Here is a 20915-nt window from a genome sequence, read left to right as displayed (position 1 = left end):
TATTTTGGCTTTTTTTTAAATATGATTAAACATTTCATTTTATGAAACATAAAGATTAATCTTTTCAAAGTTTCTGGTTATTCCCCACAACAATGTCATCTTCAAGGTTCGAATTAAAGTTTTCTCCCCAAGAATGTAATATATCTTACTACTGCACTCAACGATTGTTGGTATTTTGACTTATTAAGTTATATTCAAAAGTATAAGATTCTTTTTCTCTAGATTGGTTAGATCTAATTAAGGTTTTCGTAAGTAATCTAAATTTGAATTTGATTCAACTTAACTTGATAATAAAAGGTCAAGAATCTAAAACTGTTTAACTCAAACCAAAAAATAACTTGAATTCAAAACAACCTGAACTCGAAATGACTCAAACCCAAAATAATCTAAACAAGTAATCCAAAATGACTCAAACTCGAGTGTTAGACCCAAATGAAAAAGAAATAAAATTACTCATACAAAAAATGATCGACCTATAAACTTGACTAATAATCATCCAAACCCAAAATGACTCTAACTTAAATTCACTCTAAAATTTAAAATTTTAAAAGACTTAAACCTACCACTCGATTGAAAGGTGCCTGTTTTTAGCTCATTAAGTGACCCAGGGCCACTAAATTGACAACAGTGAAATGCAACATTAACGTAGGATATCAATCAGCAATCATCAATAGACCTATTGACGAAAAAACCAATCTAGCAAGGAGCTGAAAAGTATGGGAAAGCTAATCTCCCTGTAAAAACAAAGATCAATTGCAGTAAAAGCTACTATAGAGTTGAATCAGGCCATATCTCATTTGGCTTGGAGCTAATCATTGTGATGCTATGAAACAGAAGCCTAGCTAGGTCAAGTGGTGATCCTTTATGCACGGCACTTGGTTTGTGGCTTAACCTTCATCATATGAATCATTTAATCATATTCAAGTTTGGGAATATTTGTTGAACTGAATTTCACAAACAAACTTCCAAAGACATAATAAGTTAAAGAGGATTTTCAATAGGTGTATCTCTAGGGGATCATCAAAGCTTGGAAGTTTGTAGTAAACCTTACTTACAAAAGTAGCAAACATTTTTTTCCCTTCACTTTTTCTTTTTGGACCCTCTTTGTTTTTGGATATCGAAAACAACAATAATGCCAATGTATCCCCCAAAGATGTCATAGCTTTGATGAAATTGAGAGATTTTATTTTATTTTATTGGGTAAATTGCATTAAACGTCACTAAAATTATTAGTAAGTTTATATTTTCGTCATTCAATTTCAAAAATTATAAAATAATCACTAAACTATTTGAAAATTTTCATTTAAGTCATTGAACTATTCGAAAGTTTTTATTTAAATCACTAGGTTGTAAAGTTGTTTTTTTTTAAATCCCGGCTAGCAAGTTCCAAGTGATGATTCGACGATCGATACGGTGGATCAATACCCATCAACAAGTAGAAGAAGATATCTTAAATCCAAGTCGATCTGACGGTCAGTGTCGAAGATCAGAGAAGAAAGTTGTTTGGATTTTGGCCTACATATTTGTGATGTTCAAAGCTATTTCATGAAAAATTTGATCTATAAAAGAAAATGAGAAGAACTTTTGATTGGTACAGACGGTGCAAACAGAAAAAGTCATATATCAACAATTTTAACAATCTAGTAACTTAAATAACTTTCAAATAATTCAATGATCATTTTGTAAATTTTTAAAATCGAATGACCAAAATGTAAATTTACTAATAATTTAGTGATCATTTTAAGTGCATGTCACTTTTTTTTTTTAGATTCAATTAGAACTAAAAACTTAACTCTATCCCTTTGGAAAAATCTCCTTAGCTATATATGGGTTGGCTCCTTTTGGGTTTTGCACTCGTTAGAGGATAAACCACTACTACTAGTGATGCTTTTTATTGCTTTTGCTTGGCGCTTCTAGCACATAAAGTGATTCCACCCACCCGCACTCACACTCAGATTAAAAATGTTCATGACTCAAATTTGGTCATGGCTTGATTTTATTTGACTCGACTTCCCACATAGACATTTTAATCCAATATCTATAAATCAGTCTAATCCTAAAATAGTTTAATGAATCTGATTTAAAGTAAAAATTATCTTATCCTAACACGATTTAGGGTAAATTTATTAGATCATGCAAATCATCTGACTTAATTCATGAACATATTTATCGTCGATGAGTTATGATATATAAATTTGTGTCAAAATAAAATTTATCTTGTCCTAATACGATTTAAATCATATTTATTGGAACATGCAAGTATGGCGTATATTTGGTAAAACTATAAACTATCATGTGGTTTTACATGGTTTTGTTGAAGGCAATCAACATGATTAGATGGGTTCATGTAATTTTACAAATTACGTAATACTATGTAGTGTAATTATTAAAGGGAGATCAATCCCTATTCCCATTCATTACCATTTAGGCATCGATCCATGATTGAAAGGGATGTTCCCTTGACCGGTTCAAATACAATCATATATCGAATAGTCATTAATTGAGGTGCCAATTTCTTTTACCATTAATCAAACACAAAATCTAGTACTAATAGATCGAATTTAATGAATTAATTGAATTTTAATTGTTCCATCATCATGTGATAAGATAAAATTTCAGTTTAAAACCTTAATTTATTCTTTCATCTTCTCCATTAGTAGCTTATCTTGATTTATTCTTGACATAATTTTGATATGTTCCACTATTAATAAGATGGCATTTTAAGCAAGAAAGATTTTCCATCTTACACATGATCTCCCCAATAATGAATTAATTCAACCTTTATCTCTGTTTAGAAACTTACATTCTGTAACGTGTTGTTCTTGAATAATTGAAGTTGTATAAGGATAAAAGTTCGTGCTTGCAATTTGAAATCCACCTTCAAAGATTTACAAATAAACGATCTTTCTCCAATTAAGTATTGCGCCATAGCTGCTCTTCTATAAGAATTCCATCAAAACTTTTAGCAATGCACAAGTAAATATACTAGACCAATCTTTTATTAACCACTTCCAATTATTCCAATATTGTCTCAATGTCCTTCGCAATGGGCTTATTATTCTTCTCGATGCTTCTTGATTATCAAATGCTTCCATGAAATAGTCATAAAGCTCATTCAATTGATGAATGACACCCACTGAGTTGGGCTCCACTTCCTTGAAGATAACTTCATTTCTAGACTTCCAAATCACCCACAGAACGCAAGAAAGTAACGTGTAGAAACTTTTTACCTCTTCAGCATTGGTATCCTTCATTTGAAGCCATTGGAAAATCCAATCCAAGAGTGAATGCATGATCAATAATCGAAATTGTCAACAACACGAGAGTAGTGGTTAATTTTGTTAACACTTCAATGATCAAGGTTCAAACTGTTGATGTAATTTTCCCTCCCAAATCATAACTGGGTAAAAAAAATTTTAAAAATTAATTTTATTAATTAATCAATTAAGTCAAATAACTTAATTAAATTTTAATTAGATCAAACACACCCTAACGATATGCTATTCCCTTCTTTTTTACTGAAAAATCTTCCTTGATGATTACACATTAAGTCATCAAATTGGACTAACTTGCTATAGGAAGTAATATTCTTTTAATAAAGGAGATGATAAGTTAGGATTATTAATTTAATACTACCATACTTTGGAATAAAAATCTATATGTCAATATCACTTTAGTTACAATTAACTTCTAAAGATATACTATTCTCAAAAATAAATATATACTAACATTATAAAAAAATTATAATTACATCAATTTCAATAAAATTAATCATTATATGTATTAAATTAAAAAATTAATTCAATTCTAATTAATTAACAGTACTTAAACATAATAAAATTGATGAAAAATTCACACATTAACACATTATGAGACTCGAACTTTAGATTTTAAAGCTCACACAATTTCAACATAATCATTAAATCATTTTAACAATATAATCACTATATTTAGGTTTCTTTAATTCTCTACCACTCGTTAACAAATTGTCTAGAGATTTAGTGAACAAATATCAATCGGTCACTCTCAAATGTCCAAAATTGTTTGCCATTATTGCAACCATTTTATTAGCAATCACTCTCATCCAACGAACATATCTCTCTTCATATTTAGAATCAATTTTGACACGCACCATGCCAGCTTCTACCTTCCCCTGATATATATACATAACAATGCAACTTTCAAGGCTGTTATCGATGGCTTTGAAGGGTCTTATCTACAATTCTTCTTGTTCCCCTGTTTTAGGCAATAATGGAAGCTGATTTCATGATTATGGGGCATGAGAAAATTGAAAAACAAAACTTGATTCCTTTCGGAAGTTGGACCCCCAATGCCGAAGGAATCAAATATGTTCGAGATAGACTTGCCAAGTTGTGAGCAGAGGCGTTTGTGAGCTGAGTTCATGTTTTGTCAAGTCAAGTTTGGGTTACGCCGGATTTAATTTTTATCGAGCCTATGTATGAGATTAGTACATTTTATATATGCTCAAACTCGGCTTGCCCAAAATACAAGTTTAAAATTTTGCTTTAATCTGTCTATATTTATAAATTACTAATTCAAGTCCATTTTAGACTCATCTATGTTTTTTAAAAATATATATTAATTTTAATTTTAATTTAATATTTAATATTTAATCTTTAGATTGTTTTTCTTTTATTAAAATTATAAATTTAGACAAGTTTAACATTTTTTAATATTTATATGGTATCTACCGTTTGAGTCTTAACTTGACTGGCATGGGTATTGTTGTCAATGCAGGAGGACGTGGGTTCGAGTACGCTGAAACGCATTATCATCCTATTTATAGGTTGGGGAGGGGCTATAGGCAGTTCTAGGCATTGTGTCAAAAAGAGTAGATACTATCAGAACCTATAATAAAATTGTTCATATATATATTTATATTGTATCTTGAGCCTTGAATGTTGAAGTCTAAATTTGTCAGTGCACTTGCATGAGAATTTACATCTTACATAATGCAACATCACAAAACACTAATTCACTAAACGTAAATCATGATAATATTATTGGTCTTATAAACAAGTTTATAAGTTAAAGCAAACAATTGACACAAATACGCTATTGTCTGGGCATGGATGAATACCTTATTATATAAAGGTATTTTTCGATCCAAGAAGATATATATATTGTAATAGCTCAAATTTGCCCGGCCCAAATCAGAAATAAATAAACAATAAATATAAAACCAAAATTAAACGTCCAAAATAGTCCTTTTACACTGGGCTCAATAAGGCCAAAACTAAACACAACGCACTACCCAAAATCAAATCCGAATTACCAAATACATCCCAGCCCAATAACCAAAGCCCTAAACCTAAACCAGCAAACCGATTCAGCCCAAAATGCCCAATATCATAATGCATTGTGGCAAACCCTAGCAACCTCCGCGCACACCAGTTAGCCTCTATACGTGCCACGCCGCAACCACCAGGGCCTTCGTCCCCACGTGCCGAGCCTCTGCCAGCGTGCGCTCCTTCGCACATGCGCCGCCACTGCTCATTTTGCCTCCGTACACACCACGTTGGCCTCTGCCCTCGTACCTGCAAAATACACACGAAAACACGCAGAGAAGGTTAGCAGAATAGGGGCAACAGAGGGGATTTTGGGGGGAGCATTTTCTTTTATTTTTTCTTTTTATTTCATTTTGTAATGCGGGCCATAAAAGGCCATGCGAATGCTGTAAACAGGGATTTTTTTTGACAATACAAAAAAAACAGTGTATACAAAAAGTATTTAGGGAGAAATCGAAAAGAAAGTTTTTGGAAAGGTGATCCATTTTGTCTTAGTGATATTCTCGGTTACTTTTGATATTCGTTTTTTTATTATTGTAAGAAGAGGGTAAGAGAGAAAAGGAGAGGAGATACTTTCCTCGGAGGTGGGAGGGCAGCATCTAGGCTCACTCCGCCGCAATCGGAGTCCGGGTTGGATGAACAGGATGCTAAAGCGGCGCGACTCAGGAACGAGAGGAGATTTTTTTTAGTTTTTTTTTTATCTTTTTCTTTTCTTTTTTGATTAGGGTAATAGGGTTAATGTTGGTTTAAGTGGGGAGATGAGAAACGACGCCGTATTGCCTGATTCAGTGGCTCTTAAACGGTGTCGTTTTGGGCCGCGACCCGATGACCCGACCCAGACGCGGTTAGATCGCGTGTTCTGGCGTAGGGAGGGGTATTTGCGCGACCAGCCTTTCCCCTTTTCTGGTGTTTCTGAATCAAGTCCCTTCTTCTTTTCTGATTTGGCCCTCATATTCTGCTTTCGTTCCATTTCGGCCCGGCTTGCAACACTGCGTTTTGGGAAAGCGGGATATTTCTCAATCGCCCCCCATGTAATGCGCGTGTTGCAGCGTAGTCCCCCACTTTTCTTTAATTCCAGTTGCTCCCTGTCAATTTGGTTTGGTTTGTGATTTAATCCCTCTTGTTGCTTAGTTTTTTATTTAGGAAATTTATTGTTTTTTTATACCGTACTTGTTCTTATTATTGTATGATTATTTTTCTCTATATGTTTGTATTTTATATAGGATTAACCTTATATTTTTTATAGAAAGTTGATTTATATTAATAATATTTTACATCCTTATATATTATGTATATGTAATATGTTTTTTTTACTATATGCATATATATGTATAATAATCTCAAATAATAGTGTTACGTAGGGAAGCATTCTTCCTTTTAAATTTGTTGTTTTATTTCAACTATTATAGATTATTAGTAAGTACATACTATTATTTTACAAAGTTTTATTTACATAGATTAGAATGTAGATATTAATTCCAAGCTATTCACTTTTATCTTACTTTTTTATTTCTTTGTGTTTTGAAGATCTTTCATTAAAATTTGTTCAAACCCTTTTTACTCCTTTACTAATTGCAGTACATATTTGCATTGTTTATTGTTATCACTGTTTTTTTTCTTTACTTTTTATTGTATTGTTTTTGTTTGTTTTTATTGATTATGAGTTTATGGGTTGCTTAAGTTTTTTTATGGATGTTTATATAATATGATTTAAATCAATGTTTGTATTGGCCTATTACTCGTTTAAATTTAAGTTTGAATTATTCGAAGTATCATTATTTAATCATGTTCCGTTTGTAAAAGTTGTATTTTATTAAGGTCATGATCGTTTTATTTTATAAACTTTAAAAAGGCTTGGCGTTTGTAGATTCACGAGAGAATTAGGCCCTAACTTACTGGGCTTCGATTCTTCTCGATGAATTTAGACGACCAAGCGTCCATTTTTTTAAAATCACAATTAAAATTCTTAAGATTTCAAAATGTTTGATCCTAACTTACTGGATGCAACATTTTGTTATCTCGTTTTAAATAAAAGCAATGTCGGTTGTTTAAGAATTTCGAGAGATCAAACCCTAACTTACTGGGTTCGAATTTCTCGATTGGCTTAAATAATCAAATCTCCTTTTTAAATCACATGATTTTCTAAAAAGAAACAAATTTAATTTCAAAGATCGAATTGTTGCACCCTAACTCACTGAGTGTAGCAATTTATTTCTTCAAAATGAGTCTGTCTTATTGTTCAATTTGGTTTACTCAAATTTAAACTTCAAAGATCGTATTTTAAAATCTTTTCAAATTCTCGACACTAAGACATTAAATAATCAATTCGGTACCAATTTTGGGCGTTACGAGGGTACTAACCCTTCCTCGTGCGTAACCAACTCCTGGACCTATTTTCTCAAATCTCGCAGACCTAAAATTTATTTTTAATGGTGAACCGATCACACCTTAATAAAAGATGGGTGGCGACTCCCATTTTATTTTAAAATCGATCCCCATTTTATTTTAATTTTATTATATATATAATATAGGGACAGTGCCACAGCTTCTTCCAATATTCCTAATGAAACCATCTTTGACACTTTGGGTTAATATATCAATCTCTTTCAATGGGGTTATTGGTTTCCCACTTCAACCACTTTTAGCAATCCACGTTCATGGGAGTGACAGTCTCCATTACCATTTTCTCTTTAAGTTGCACTAAGTGTGAAAGTAAAGGGGACAATGGGGGCACCCCCCCCCCAAAGGACCACATCAAATGCCAAATATTGTCCAATTTAAAGGATCAAGTTGATCAAGCATAGCCAAAGCTCAATGGTTCAATATATTTATTTGAGAAGATGGTAATGGAATCTTTTCAAAGGTGACAAAGAAGATACCTAGTTGGTCATTGTCAAGATACTCATCATATTTGGGGTTGGCGTGGGTCTAACAAAGAAGAATTCAGTGGGCGACATAGCTGTGGCCATTGGCTCTCTAGAAAGGGCTCAATTTCGAGGCATGATGTTGTATTCAAAACCCACTCGATGTTTTCTTGGCATTTTCGGTTACCATATAGATTAGGACTTCGAGAGGGCATGATTAGTCTTATCACATGCAGTGAACGAACTTAGCTATTACGATTGTTAAAAACACGACATGGTACATTTAACGATGTTAATGTAATATGATGGACAACAAAAGATTATGTCAAGTGGCATTAATGCTATTGAAGACATTTGGAAATTGTATAAGTTCAAGCACCCGCGAAGCAAGGAAATTGAAGACAAAAGACAAAAGAATAATTTTTTTAAGGGTATTAACTTGTGATTTCTTAAAAATTAAAAGAGAATATATAAAGAATTTTTGGTTTGGTGGGGGAAGACTATTGCCAACCCCTCCCTCCGCCACTAGGCTTAAGAGATGATTGTTACGATGGAGATAGTTAAAAATGTGGTTCTAATATTCCTACAAAAAATAATTATTTCCATCGTTAAAGGAGACAGATAAGCCTTGGCGGCCCCCTTAGCAAAAGGGTATAATAATCCTTTTAGTCTCTTTGAAATTTAATTATTCAATTTAATTCCTTTTAACTCTTTATTTACATGAAAAAAAAATTGTATTTTTGGCTTCTCCTAAACATCAATAATTCAATTAAAACAAGAGTAGTTCATGGGCTAGGTCGGGTTGGGTTTATATGAACAACATTAACACCATACGTAGTCACCTAAGTTCGGTCAAGTTCAAAATATGAAATTCAAATTTTGCTCAAACCCACTCATATTTGAAATAGCTAACCCAAGTTCGTTTATTCCCACCCATGTTATTTTTTACTTTTAAAAAATATAATTGTTTTATTTAAGGTTAAATTCTAAGAACAGTTCTTGTACTTATCGGGTTGTACAAATTGAGTCCCTCTACTTTTATTTGCTCAAAATTGGTTCATCTACTTTCGAGTTACTCCTTTTCAGTCTTTCTGTTAACTTTTTCTGGCAACTCTGTTAAAAATTAGGTATAGTCACAAATTTAACCCCTCAACCTTTACCGTTTTTGTCAATTTGCCCACTACTTTCTTTTTTTGCATTAATTGTAAAAAAAATTATAAAATTTTCCCAAACATCTGAACAAATTAAAGATAGAAAAAGAACCAAAACTTACTATTAATCACTACTACTAAAGATTTGAACTCGTAATTCTTATTCAACAATAAGTACAATGTATATTTGTAAAAAATCATGATGAATCTAAGCTTAGTGAATGATGTTGTGACTAATCCCTCTTTTAGTGTATCTAAATGACTTTGATGTATCCAAGAGAAATAGTAAATATATTTGCAAATAGCAAACTAGCTAAAGACTTGCCTCATTGAGTATTGGAGGACTTCATCTCTCCTCTATAAGATTCTAAATACTAAAATCTACTCTCTTGATTACCAATAAATTTTATTCGCTAAAACCTTATACCAATTATGAATATTTACTTCATTAATTCCTTTTAAAATTTGTAAAATTACATGTTAATATGATGGTAAATTTACCGTTAAGCTTTAGGGACCAATTTGCAAAATTTAGGGGACTTCTCTGTAAAAAATAACTTTAACTAACAATCTATTTATATAATAACTAGAAAAATAAGCCTATAAGGCCTAAATCTATTGCCCATTATGATATTGAGTTTTGTTAATCCTTTTAATGACCCAAACTATATGGGCCCTATAAGTCTAGCAAATGATTATTCATTATTTTCTTAGTAGTCCATTTTTCTATAATATTGTTTTGTTGATAAAAATATTGAATTTCCTTAGGGAGAGAATTTTTTTTATAATGTTCCATAGGAAGAAATTTTATTTTGCTAAACAAGTTTTTAGATATTTTAAATTACATTATGTTCATCAAATGAATTCTTGTTTAATGTAAAAAAAACATATTTTAATTTCATTGGTGATATTATAGTGAACAAATAAATACTGAATTTCGTTATCTATTCGAGTTCAAGCAACTAGAGCTATTGAGTTAGTTGATCGAATATTTAATATTTGGGTTTGAACAACTTATTAGTTTAATCAAACATTTTATGTATAAATATATTAATATTTTGATATTAAATTACTTCATTGTATTTGAAATGAGTTCAAATTTGAGTTTATGTATATAAATCATGTAAACCAGCTCGAAAACTAAATTAGAAAAAAAAAAAAAAAACAAGGCACATTTGCTTATTTTTTAGGCTATTGCTTGGTGGTAAAGATGAATCTAAGAATAAAATTTTGAGTATGGCGACAATTTGAACTATGGATTCAAATATTCAATTTGTTTTTTCTTTATACAAATTTAGAAAAGATTTATATTTGAAAATTACTATTCACTGCAAATTCGAAATAGTTGTGGATAAATCCATCATATATCTATTATATGAATCCACATTACTTATTTGAATAACAAAGGTGGATTCAAAAATTTGAATCTACCTTATAACTCATTATTTTATGTATATATAAAAATGTAGTTTAGCCAATTTGAATTTAGATTTTTGTGAATTTGGATATCCAAAAAAATGATTGGAAATTCTAAAATGGGATAAATTTGATTTTGTACAATGTCATACATGAACTTTTATTTTGTGCAATTTTATATATGAAATTTTGATTTGATTCCGTTTTTACAAATCACTAAAAACAATATTGAATTAGCGTCATTTTATGTTGATATATCGAATACACAAATAATTATATTAATCCAATATAAAAATAAATGTATGTGTTCATTTCTTTAAATGTGAACAATTGAATAAAAATCAAAGTTTCATATATACATATAAACCACAATTCAAGTTTTATGCGTATAATAATTGCAACAGATCAAAGTTCAAATATCAAATTACACATTGGATCAAAGTTTGTGTATAAATTTGAAATTTATCTCTTTTAAAAAAAATTTTACATATTCAAATATTTTATGGATAATAGTATTTGATTCAAACTCAAATATGCATAGTAATGCTAGAATCATTTGTGGATAATAAATAAGTTAAGATTTTTATATAGATTTACCGATTCAAATTCAAATAATTTCAATTTGGGTCTTGAACTTGGTAGTTTTTTTCACATTAGAACCTGAACTTTTTTTTGTCCAAATTAGGCTTTGAAATAATTGTTCTCACGTTAAGGTTTGAATTTCTTTTAGGCCAATTTAGGCATTGAACTTGACAATTATTCCTACATTAGGGTTTGAAATTTTTTTATCTAAGTAAAGCCCTAAACTTAATAATTGTTTTCAAATCGGGGCTTAAACTTTTTTTTTCAAGTTATTTCTTGAAAACCCTAAAATTCAAGTCCCAATATGAAAAGACAGTTGTCAAATTCAAACTCAATATAAAAATAATTACCTTATTCAATCCTCAAATAATAATTTAATCCAATTCAAGCGATAAAGATATCTGACTCGCTAACATTCCGTAACCTATATGCCAATATCAAAATGGTCACGCCATTGTTTCAGCAGTTTTGACTTTGGGTGTAGGCTGCAGTGCATGCAATGTGGTTAGCTTTACATGCAAACAGAAAAGCAGGCCTGGCCATCTTTTTTTCGGCATGGAAAATCCCAACCATTTTGCCTTCTTCATGAAAAATAAACAAAACTGAGTTTTTGGACCACAAATCAGCCACAACGCCAATAAACCAAAAGATACTAGCAGTAGATTTTCGCATGCCAATGGCGAAGACGATATGTCATATGCCAAAACCCTTAGTTCGCCACCCTATTTTTGTCTACTGTCGGAAACCCTAGATGCTATTGTTTGGACACTACTGCCCTTTTTCCTTTTTCGGGTTAATTCCATTAGACATCACCAAATTATTACTTCGATTCTAAATTAGTCTTAAATGTCAAAAATGTTCTAATTAAGTCCTCAAACTTATGGGTGATTTCGGTTCAGTCTGGTCCGGTTTTTGGATTTTTTGAACCGTCCATGATAATTCAATTTGATTTGGTTATGTTTGTTTTTCTATATTAATTTTGAGTTTTAGGATTTTTTTTTTAAAAAAACTTATTTTTGACAAAAATGAGCTATTTTTTTATAATTTTTAGATATTATTTGTTATTGTTTCAAAATCCTTTGATAAATATTTCTATAAAAATTTAATTTTTCAAATAAATAAAAAATTTCAATAACTCTTACATAGTTTTTTTTTAAATAATTTTTATGTAGAATTTTGAAGTGATTTTTATTTAAATAGAAAATATTTGCTTTTACATTATAAAAATTAAATAAAAATAGAATTCAATTCCATTTGTATAATTGTTTTTTAACTTATATTTTATAAATTGTTCAAACACTTCGATTCTGGCCGATTTTTTATTTCTCAATTTTTTCTTGCTCAACCCTCTTCAAAATATTAGTTTTGTATCAGTCAAATCCTTCCATTAGCCTAGTCATTAAATACTAGTTTGGTTCTGACATGAACCATATTGTAAAACATGTGTGCACCTACCATATAAACAACTTGGATCTAACATGTTAAAAAATTAAACAATATTACTAAAACTCATGAGTGCAATGCCTGTCTTAACACATCAGATTCAAACAATTCATTCAATAGTTACACATACATTTTAAACATGCTCAGCAGTAAAAGCTTAAGCTAATAGTGAGACAATCGGAAAATACTTGATCAATATTTATACTTTAAAAATTCAATAAATACTTTAAATTAGGAATCGAATCTAATCATATTTCAAGGATGTCAGTGGAATTTACCCTTCCTCATCACACGATAAGGATGAATAGGGACCAAAGGTCCAAAACCCATCTTTTATACTTGCAGTTTTGGATTCAATAATTAAGGAAGTTTCCATAACAAAATATAGCAGCAACTGTGGCAATTGAGGATCAGTGAGTATCCCAAAAACACTATGTTTAGCTTTGGTCAGCTAATGGGCCTTTTTCGTTTTACTCAAATTATACAGCTATATGCCTATATATATATACATATATATATATATATATATATGCGCAGCTAAGATGATATATCTCCAGTATCACAAAACATGTTGACAATAGCAAACACAATATTTTCTTTTCTGATTTGGTATTTGAGTGTACATGAGTTCCTTTTCTTCCACTTTAGCATCTGAGTTTGGATCTAATATTCATTTTAGTACTTAAGCTTTTTCAGTTTGATATTTAAGGTTTTTTTTTAATTAAGCACCTTAGTTTAGCTTCAATGTTTTACTTAATATTTGAGTTTTTTTCCTAAATAAGTACTTATATTTTTTCCTCTAAAGCACGTATGTCAAATATTCATTAGACTATATAATAATATTTAGTTTGAGTATAAAATTAAACACTAAAATTAAATTTAAATACCAATTAAGTATTAAAATTAAACTCATTATAACTTAGATGATAATCATTAATCGATTAATGGGTCTTGCCCACTAATTTAAGCCAACTAATAAAAGACATTAAAACATACGTTCAAATCAAAATCAAATATTACATAGTATAATAATTTTTAAAAGAAAAACTTATGTATAGTAAAATTTAAAGTAAAAGGATATTTAAATACAACCAACATAGAGTTAGAAATTGATATATAAGTACTTCAAGAACCTTTGTGAACAGATAATATTTTGATTTTTGTGACTTAGTGGGGGCAAGGAAGTCTTATCAATGAAAAATTAGGTACCATATTCTCCGGATGCATCTAATTTAGGGTAATGAGAGTCGTTCCAAGTGTCAATGTGCAATGGAAGCATGCGGGCAGCCCACGTGAATGTCAATTCACTATCGGGTCAATGTTAAAAAAAGTATTCCATATCCCACCAAATATTAATCACTGCATATCAATTTAATTTCCTCTTCATATCCATTCATAATATTTTAGAAAAATATCATTTTATAGTATGTTTTAATTTAAGTTTTGGGTTTTTATTTTTTTCGAACATGTTTTTAGAGTGTCATTTAATTAGAGAGGATGAATTCTTTAATGAATCGATATTATTATTAAGTAGAGTTTCAAATTAAGATTTTGTGAAAAATTTAAGTCTTTAAGATGACGGATTCAATAAAATAAGATCGTCTCATTGAGACAAACCGTGTGTAGAGCATATCTATCTATATAGGGTTGGAGCTCATACCCTATAGAATATAAGACATTGTGGACAACTGTACTACCACCGATTCAGAAATTAATATTAATTCATTGAGGGGTCAATCCATTAAGAGTAAATGATAGTTTTTCGGAAAAGTAAAAAATTCTTCAATAATTACTATTGAAATCTTGATTAATTGATTGATAATAAGTAGTTATAAATATGCGGAATTTTCTATTTTTATTTGCCAATGAATTAAATTGATAAAATTATCATAAATTAATTCTAGGCTATAATGAATTAAGTATGGCAGCTTTATAGCTAGGGAAATGGCCTTGGGATCTAAAATTAACTAATAATAAATATTTCGTGTCACTAAGGTTACGTTAGTTGGGGGGCACTACGCCCTCTAAGTTAATTTTATTTTTTCTTTTCAAAGGTCGACTTTTCATACAATGCCTTTCTCCTTAATTGAATTTTGCTAATAAATGAGGTTAGTAAGATAATTAATACAATATTTTATAACAATAATATTGGGTTATCAAAAATATAATATTGTACTAAATTTAGTAACGAGAAAAGATTGTATGAAACTGTAATTTCATGTCATCCTTTTCCCTTTTCAATAGGAAAATGACAAATCAGATTTTTCTTCTTGATTTTTAGTAGTTTTAGTTGGATTTGAATTTTTTTTAAGAGGAAAAAGCTGAAAATCAGAAGAAAATTCTTTTGTCATTCTCCTATTAGAAAAGGAGAGGGATGACATAGAATCACAGTTTCATACAATCCCTCCTCATTTAATAATGGACATTTTATTTATAATTTTTGTACCAAAAATAATTATTTATATTTTTCGAAGATGAAAATATATATTATTAAATATAGTAATATTAAAACCACACTTGTTTGCAAAATCATGTATTAATTTACTCTTTATGTTATTATTTGAAACTTGAAGTATGCAATTATCTTATATATATAGCATTAGTTTATTATTTTTTAAGAGATTATAAATACTCTTCTTAGAGCAAAGAAATTATAAATACAAAATTATAGGTATATGGTTATAGTTAGAATCAATTATTATAATTTATGATGAAATTAAAATTAATATAGATAGAACTCATGTATACAATATGCATATATCAAGTATGGAAAGTAATTTTATATTGGGATGAAAATATCTAATCTATAGCATTTGGATGATTTTTTGAAATATAAGTTGAAAAATCGCAGTTATTCGAATGGAAGTTAATTTTATTTTTATTAATTTATAATTATTTAAATTAATTTTAATTTTTATGATGCAAAATAATGAAAATATCTTAAAATTTTATATAATAATTATTTTCAAAAATACTACATAAGAGTTTTAATTATTTTTATTTACTTGAAATTAATCATTTTAAAAATATTTTATAAGCCAAAAATCCATTAAATAAAGCTTTTTTTTTTCAAAATAAGTCCAAAAATTTAAAACACAAAATTTGTATAGAAAATGAAAAAACAAACCTAATCATTATAAATAGTTTGAAATTTTCAAAAAACTCGACCAAACCGAACCATACTCACCTCTAGCTTTTATTATGTTTAATTTTTTCCAAGGAAAAAAGCAAAAACAATGGAGGAATAAATCTTAGTAAATTATGTTTTGATAATAAGAAACAATTTAATTTAGCTCAATTATTTTTGGCATTATAATAATTTCTTGTAGTAATCTAGCATTCAAAGATTTCAATAATGACCTAATTATAACAAGGAGCACTATGAAAATAAAAGAGTAATTACCCACGCCTAATACTATTCTAAATTCTTCCATTGAAATAATCATTTATAAGTTCAAAAACAAAGTAATTAGGTGGTGAAAATTCCAGCAAAATAGGTAAAAAAAATTGTCAATTTTTTGGCCAAATTTTAGCTTAATGACAAACAGACCTAGTGAGGTAAATTGCAATCCTATCTTTCATGCTAATGGAAATGATTCAACAGCCACACTTGTCAAGCAAAACCAACCCTTTTATTTTCATTTTACTATCAAATATTATTATTCGGTAAATATTTAATGCACAGTTGGTCAATATGTACATCTTATACATCATTCGTAGATAATAAGATGATACTTCATCACTCATGAAATAAAAAATAATACATCACTTAGAAATAAATATTAATAACTTTATTTAAATATAAATATAAAACCCGAAATTCGATATAAAGCCTAAATTCTAAACTGTAAACTCTAAACCAGATAAAATTATAATAATTACAATTAATATTTAATTATACTTAAATAAAGTTATTGTTTATTTATAAGCCCTCCATTATTTGTTTTATTATTTACTAATGGTACATGAAATTGATACATTAATCGTACATAAATAATTATTATTATACAAAACATTAATGTACTTATTCTAGTTAACATGGTTTTCCCAATTACTTGGGAGTTAAATTTTTAGGCTTTTTTTATTTTCTTTTTCTTGTCACATAAGGAATTGGTAGATGGAACTACACTGAGGAAAACTGGTAAAATGGATATGTAATCTTGGGAAAAGGATTAGCGTTGAAGGTTGGGCATGGAGATCCCAATCTCAAACCTATTGATTATCGAGGCATTGCTCGAGCTGCTATATATGTACCAATTGGAGGACAAATTGGAACGATTTTCTCAGGAACCTCCCTTAGACGATTAACAATCGACTCAATACTAATACGAAAAAAATTAACTATTTAATTAAAATCAATTAACTATTGCTAATGAACTTCATATGTGATTAATTCAATTAATTGACTCAATACTAATAAGAAAAAAATTAACTATTTAATTAAAATTAATTAACTATTGCTAATGAACTTCATATGTGATTAATTCAATTAATTCATATTTAACAAATTTCAATATTTATAACCATTCCCCTATTATCTTTAGCAATGTGACCCCTTTTTTATTTTTTGAGAAAAATGCACAAGGAGATGATGCTTCTAGGTCAAGTAGGCTATAAATGCATTAATTCCTCAATAATATTTTCTTATCTTCTTCTATAAAACTCCACGAATCTTTTATTACTTTGTTTTGTTTTCCCTACGATCCAATTATTATTATTATTATTATTAGATTTAAGCATCAACACTGAGGACAATGCTAGCTATTATTCATTTCATGACCATAAAGAATCATCCTGTTCTGACCCTTCCATAATCCCTCCGACAAATAACAAACATTTATGTTTATTTTATGGGTTAAGAAAATTATTTCTTTTCGAATTTGTAATTACCTCTTCTAATAATATTATTTTTTGAGTTCGAACCTAAATTCTCTTCTTGTATGACTACTACGTTCAACACTTTTTGATTATATAGATTAATATTTGATATTCTAACAATTTATAATTATACACATCATTAGTAAATCAAATAATAACATTGAAAATGAAATTAATTTAATTCTTTTTCAAATAATGACTCATCATCTAATTCACTGATAATCTATAGAATGGTAAATTATTAGTGCATCAAATGTAAATCTTACATATATATTTTTTATTTTTTTTATCTGAAAATCTTTTGTATCTAGTAATTACATTAGAAATTGACTAAATCAGGTCAGATTCTAAACGAGGAGCAAAGCTAGGGTATCGGATAAATCTAGAAGGCTAGCAAAACAGAAGCATCTCTATAGATATCCATTTAACACCTTGCGTACCTTAGCCTACTATCATTAGTCTCAAACTAAAAATAAACATAAATCACATGCATATATATAATTTGCAATGGAGGGTCACACCCATGCACGTCCTATAAATGCTAAATATTTGTGAATATATATGCACCAATACATATACATTCTCAAAACATATATATTTAATGCAATGTATAACCCTATGCCTAAAACCTAATGTTTCTTTTCTCGTCCCATTTTCTTTGCAACCAAACAGATTCAAGAAAGCAAACACATTCACATGTTGCACAAAGTACACTCAAATCAAAAAACATAATATATATATATGTAAAGTCATTGAAAATCTGAATTTAAATTTTAAAAAAAAAAAACATCCCCCATTATCATATGGATTCTATTCTCATTTAAATTATGAGCTTTCTAAGTTTTGGTAGATGATAACATATTTCGGAGAGACAAATGCTCGTTAAAATCAAGACCTTGGATGTGGGAAGAATTGCGTACCGGCAATAAAAGCATTGATCGGAGCTGGGTAGACCGAAGGATCGAGCATGTTCGTGCCTATGTTACTTGAAGTAGCCACGACTGTCGTCGTCATATCGGCCATGAGATTAAGTTGCTGTTGTTGTTGAGAGTTTTCTCTGCTGCCACCGCCGCCACCGGTGTAACGAGATTCAGGTCCTTGGTCATAGAGTATACCTTTAAACACATGTCCGGCAATGTTCACCGCCGTTTGATAAGCGAATTCTTCATCAACATCGTCCATAGCACTTACTTTCACGCACCGGAACACTGCTTGTGAGCTCACTTCCGGTGGGAATTGCCCCAGTTCCAACCCTAATATGTATATAAAGAAAAAGCAAACCTTAATAAATAAATAAGTAACACAGGAACCCGAATATTATGGAAATTCTTAGTCAGTTTTACCATCAAATAGTGGCTGAAATAATGGAATTTAAAAATTTTAAAAAAAACAGGTGGGGATGTGAGCTTTTGTCTACAAAAATATCACCATTTTAGACCATTCTCAAGGTTTCTTTTTTACCTGAAGTGGTAGCTGTGGTGGTGGGTGATAAACGAGTACAAGCAAGTGAAGGAACAGCTGTTACAACAACACCACCTTGATTCTCTTTCTGTCTTTTAGGGATCTCACCACGAAACTGTTGTTGTTCTTGTTGTTGTTGTAAAGTTGCAAGTTGTTGTTGTCGTTCACGTCTTTTAGCAGCAGGAACCCAAGTACTTTTAACATGTGTTTGACACTGAAACCCTCGGCTTTTACAACAAGTTCTACACCTTAAATGTAGACAATCTTTCTTAGCTTGGTTACCACAATCTTGACAATTTATTCCTCCTTGTCTTAACCTTGAAGATGATGATTCATCGGATAAATTAAACCCACCAGCGATAGTTCTTCGACTAGGACCCGTCCCAAACGGGTAGGTGCTGCTCACCACGTTTGCTTGCTGCGGTTGCTGATAATAGTACTGCGGCCATATCTCGAACCCTCTGTTGTTACTGTTGTAGATCTCTTCGTTTCTATATAAATGTAAGCTTTCTTCTTTATCTTCTTGTTTGTTTCCAGTTAAATAGAAGAAACCAGCCATTTGTTGGATACAAAATCTATCAATTTGGACCCAAAATCCATAGCAAAACACACTATCAAATACCCCTTTCAAACCCACCCAAGATCAACTAGTGGGTTTTTATGGGGGGGGTTAAACAACAACTGTTGGGGTTTTGGTTTTGACCTGATCTTTCTTTGTTTTGTTTCTGGTTCTGTCTGAAAACTCTGAATTAGTAGAAATTTAAGTACAAAGGATCTGTTTTTTTTTTTGTTCTTCTAGGATGTTTTTTGAGGTTAAAAATATTATTTTTCTTTTAGGGTAGAAATAAAATAAAGAAAAACAAGGAGGGTTTTTTTTTTTTTTTGGCTTTCTCTATCACTTCAATTTACCCACCAATAATGGCACGGAATTTAAGCCACTGCAACGCCGCCATGAGAACTGCCCTCCGCCCTCTGCTACACCCTTACCTCATTTATGACCAAAACCAGCTCCCTATCTCTCTCCTCCTAAATTATAACCAAATATATATATGATTTTGATTTTAATCTCTCTTAATCTGTTTATACTATATTTAATCATTTTAATTAATATTAGAAAATTTTAAGTTTTAGTCATTTAATAAATGGTCACTAAATTATTCAAATGTTTTCATTTAAGTCACTAAACTATTCAAAAAATTTATTTAAATCATTGGACTATTAAGTTTTTTTTTTAAAAAGAGAAGCTAGCAAGTTGCAAACAACGATTTGTTGATCTGACTAGTGGACCAATATCTATCAACGAATAGAATAACATATCTTAGATCCAAGTCGATCTAATGGTCAGTGTTGGAAATTAGAGAAGAAAAATGTTTAGATTTTGATTCTCATATTCATGGCATTCAAAGTTGTTTCATGAAAAAAAAATCAAACTATAGAAAAGAAGAGAAATGAGAGCTTTCAATTGGTACATGTAGTGCAAATAGACAAGGCTATACAACAATGATTTTAACATCTCAATAACTTAAATGAAAACTTTCAAATAGTTCAATGACCATTTTTGTAACTTTTTGAAGTTGAGTGACCAAAACGTAAACTTACTAATAGCTCAGTGACCTTAAGTGTAATTTACCCTTAATATTATTATGATGACATTTTTATCTTTTCATACATTTATATCATTTTCAAATAAAAGAATTAAAAATTACAGATCCTCAAATTGAACATGTGTTTAATAGTATTAAAATACAAATTTGTTACCACTCCACTTATATTTACTATTGAATAAATTTTAAAAGAAACTATTTTTAACA

At 29.8% G+C, this 20915-nt stretch overlaps 1 protein-coding gene across 1 annotated transcript; it reads right to left on the bottom strand.

The window, feature by feature from the left end:
* Window positions 1-18362: 18362 nt before the first annotated feature.
* Window positions 18363-20177, bottom strand: LOC121218147 (protein SHI RELATED SEQUENCE 7). The gene is made up of 2 exons (XM_041094858.1): window positions 19105-20177; window positions 18363-18896 (listed from the first exon to the last, which is right to left on the bottom strand). The coding sequence occupies exons 1-2, from the start codon at window positions 19661-19663 to the stop codon at window positions 18532-18534; spliced, it is 924 nt and encodes a 307-aa protein (XP_040950792.1). The 5' UTR covers window positions 19664-20177; the 3' UTR covers window positions 18363-18531.
* Window positions 20178-20915: the final 738 nt, after the last annotated feature.

This window comes from Gossypium hirsutum, chromosome D06 (genome assembly GCF_007990345.1).
Source record: "Gossypium hirsutum isolate 1008001.06 chromosome D06, Gossypium_hirsutum_v2.1, whole genome shotgun sequence".
In the NCBI taxonomy this organism is placed as follows: Eukaryota; Viridiplantae; Streptophyta; class Magnoliopsida; order Malvales; family Malvaceae; genus Gossypium; species Gossypium hirsutum.
This window is presented reverse-complemented; position numbering and strand designations above follow the sequence as displayed.

Coding starts and splice junctions, on each gene's coding strand:
- LOC121218147 (XM_041094858.1), bottom strand. CDS start 19,663: ATGGCTGGTTTCTTCTATTTAACTGGAAACAAACAAGAAGATAAAGAA. Junction 18,897..19,104: donor CACCACAGCTACCACTTCAG/GTAAAAAAGAAA, acceptor TATACATATTAG/GGTTGGAACTGGGGCAATTC.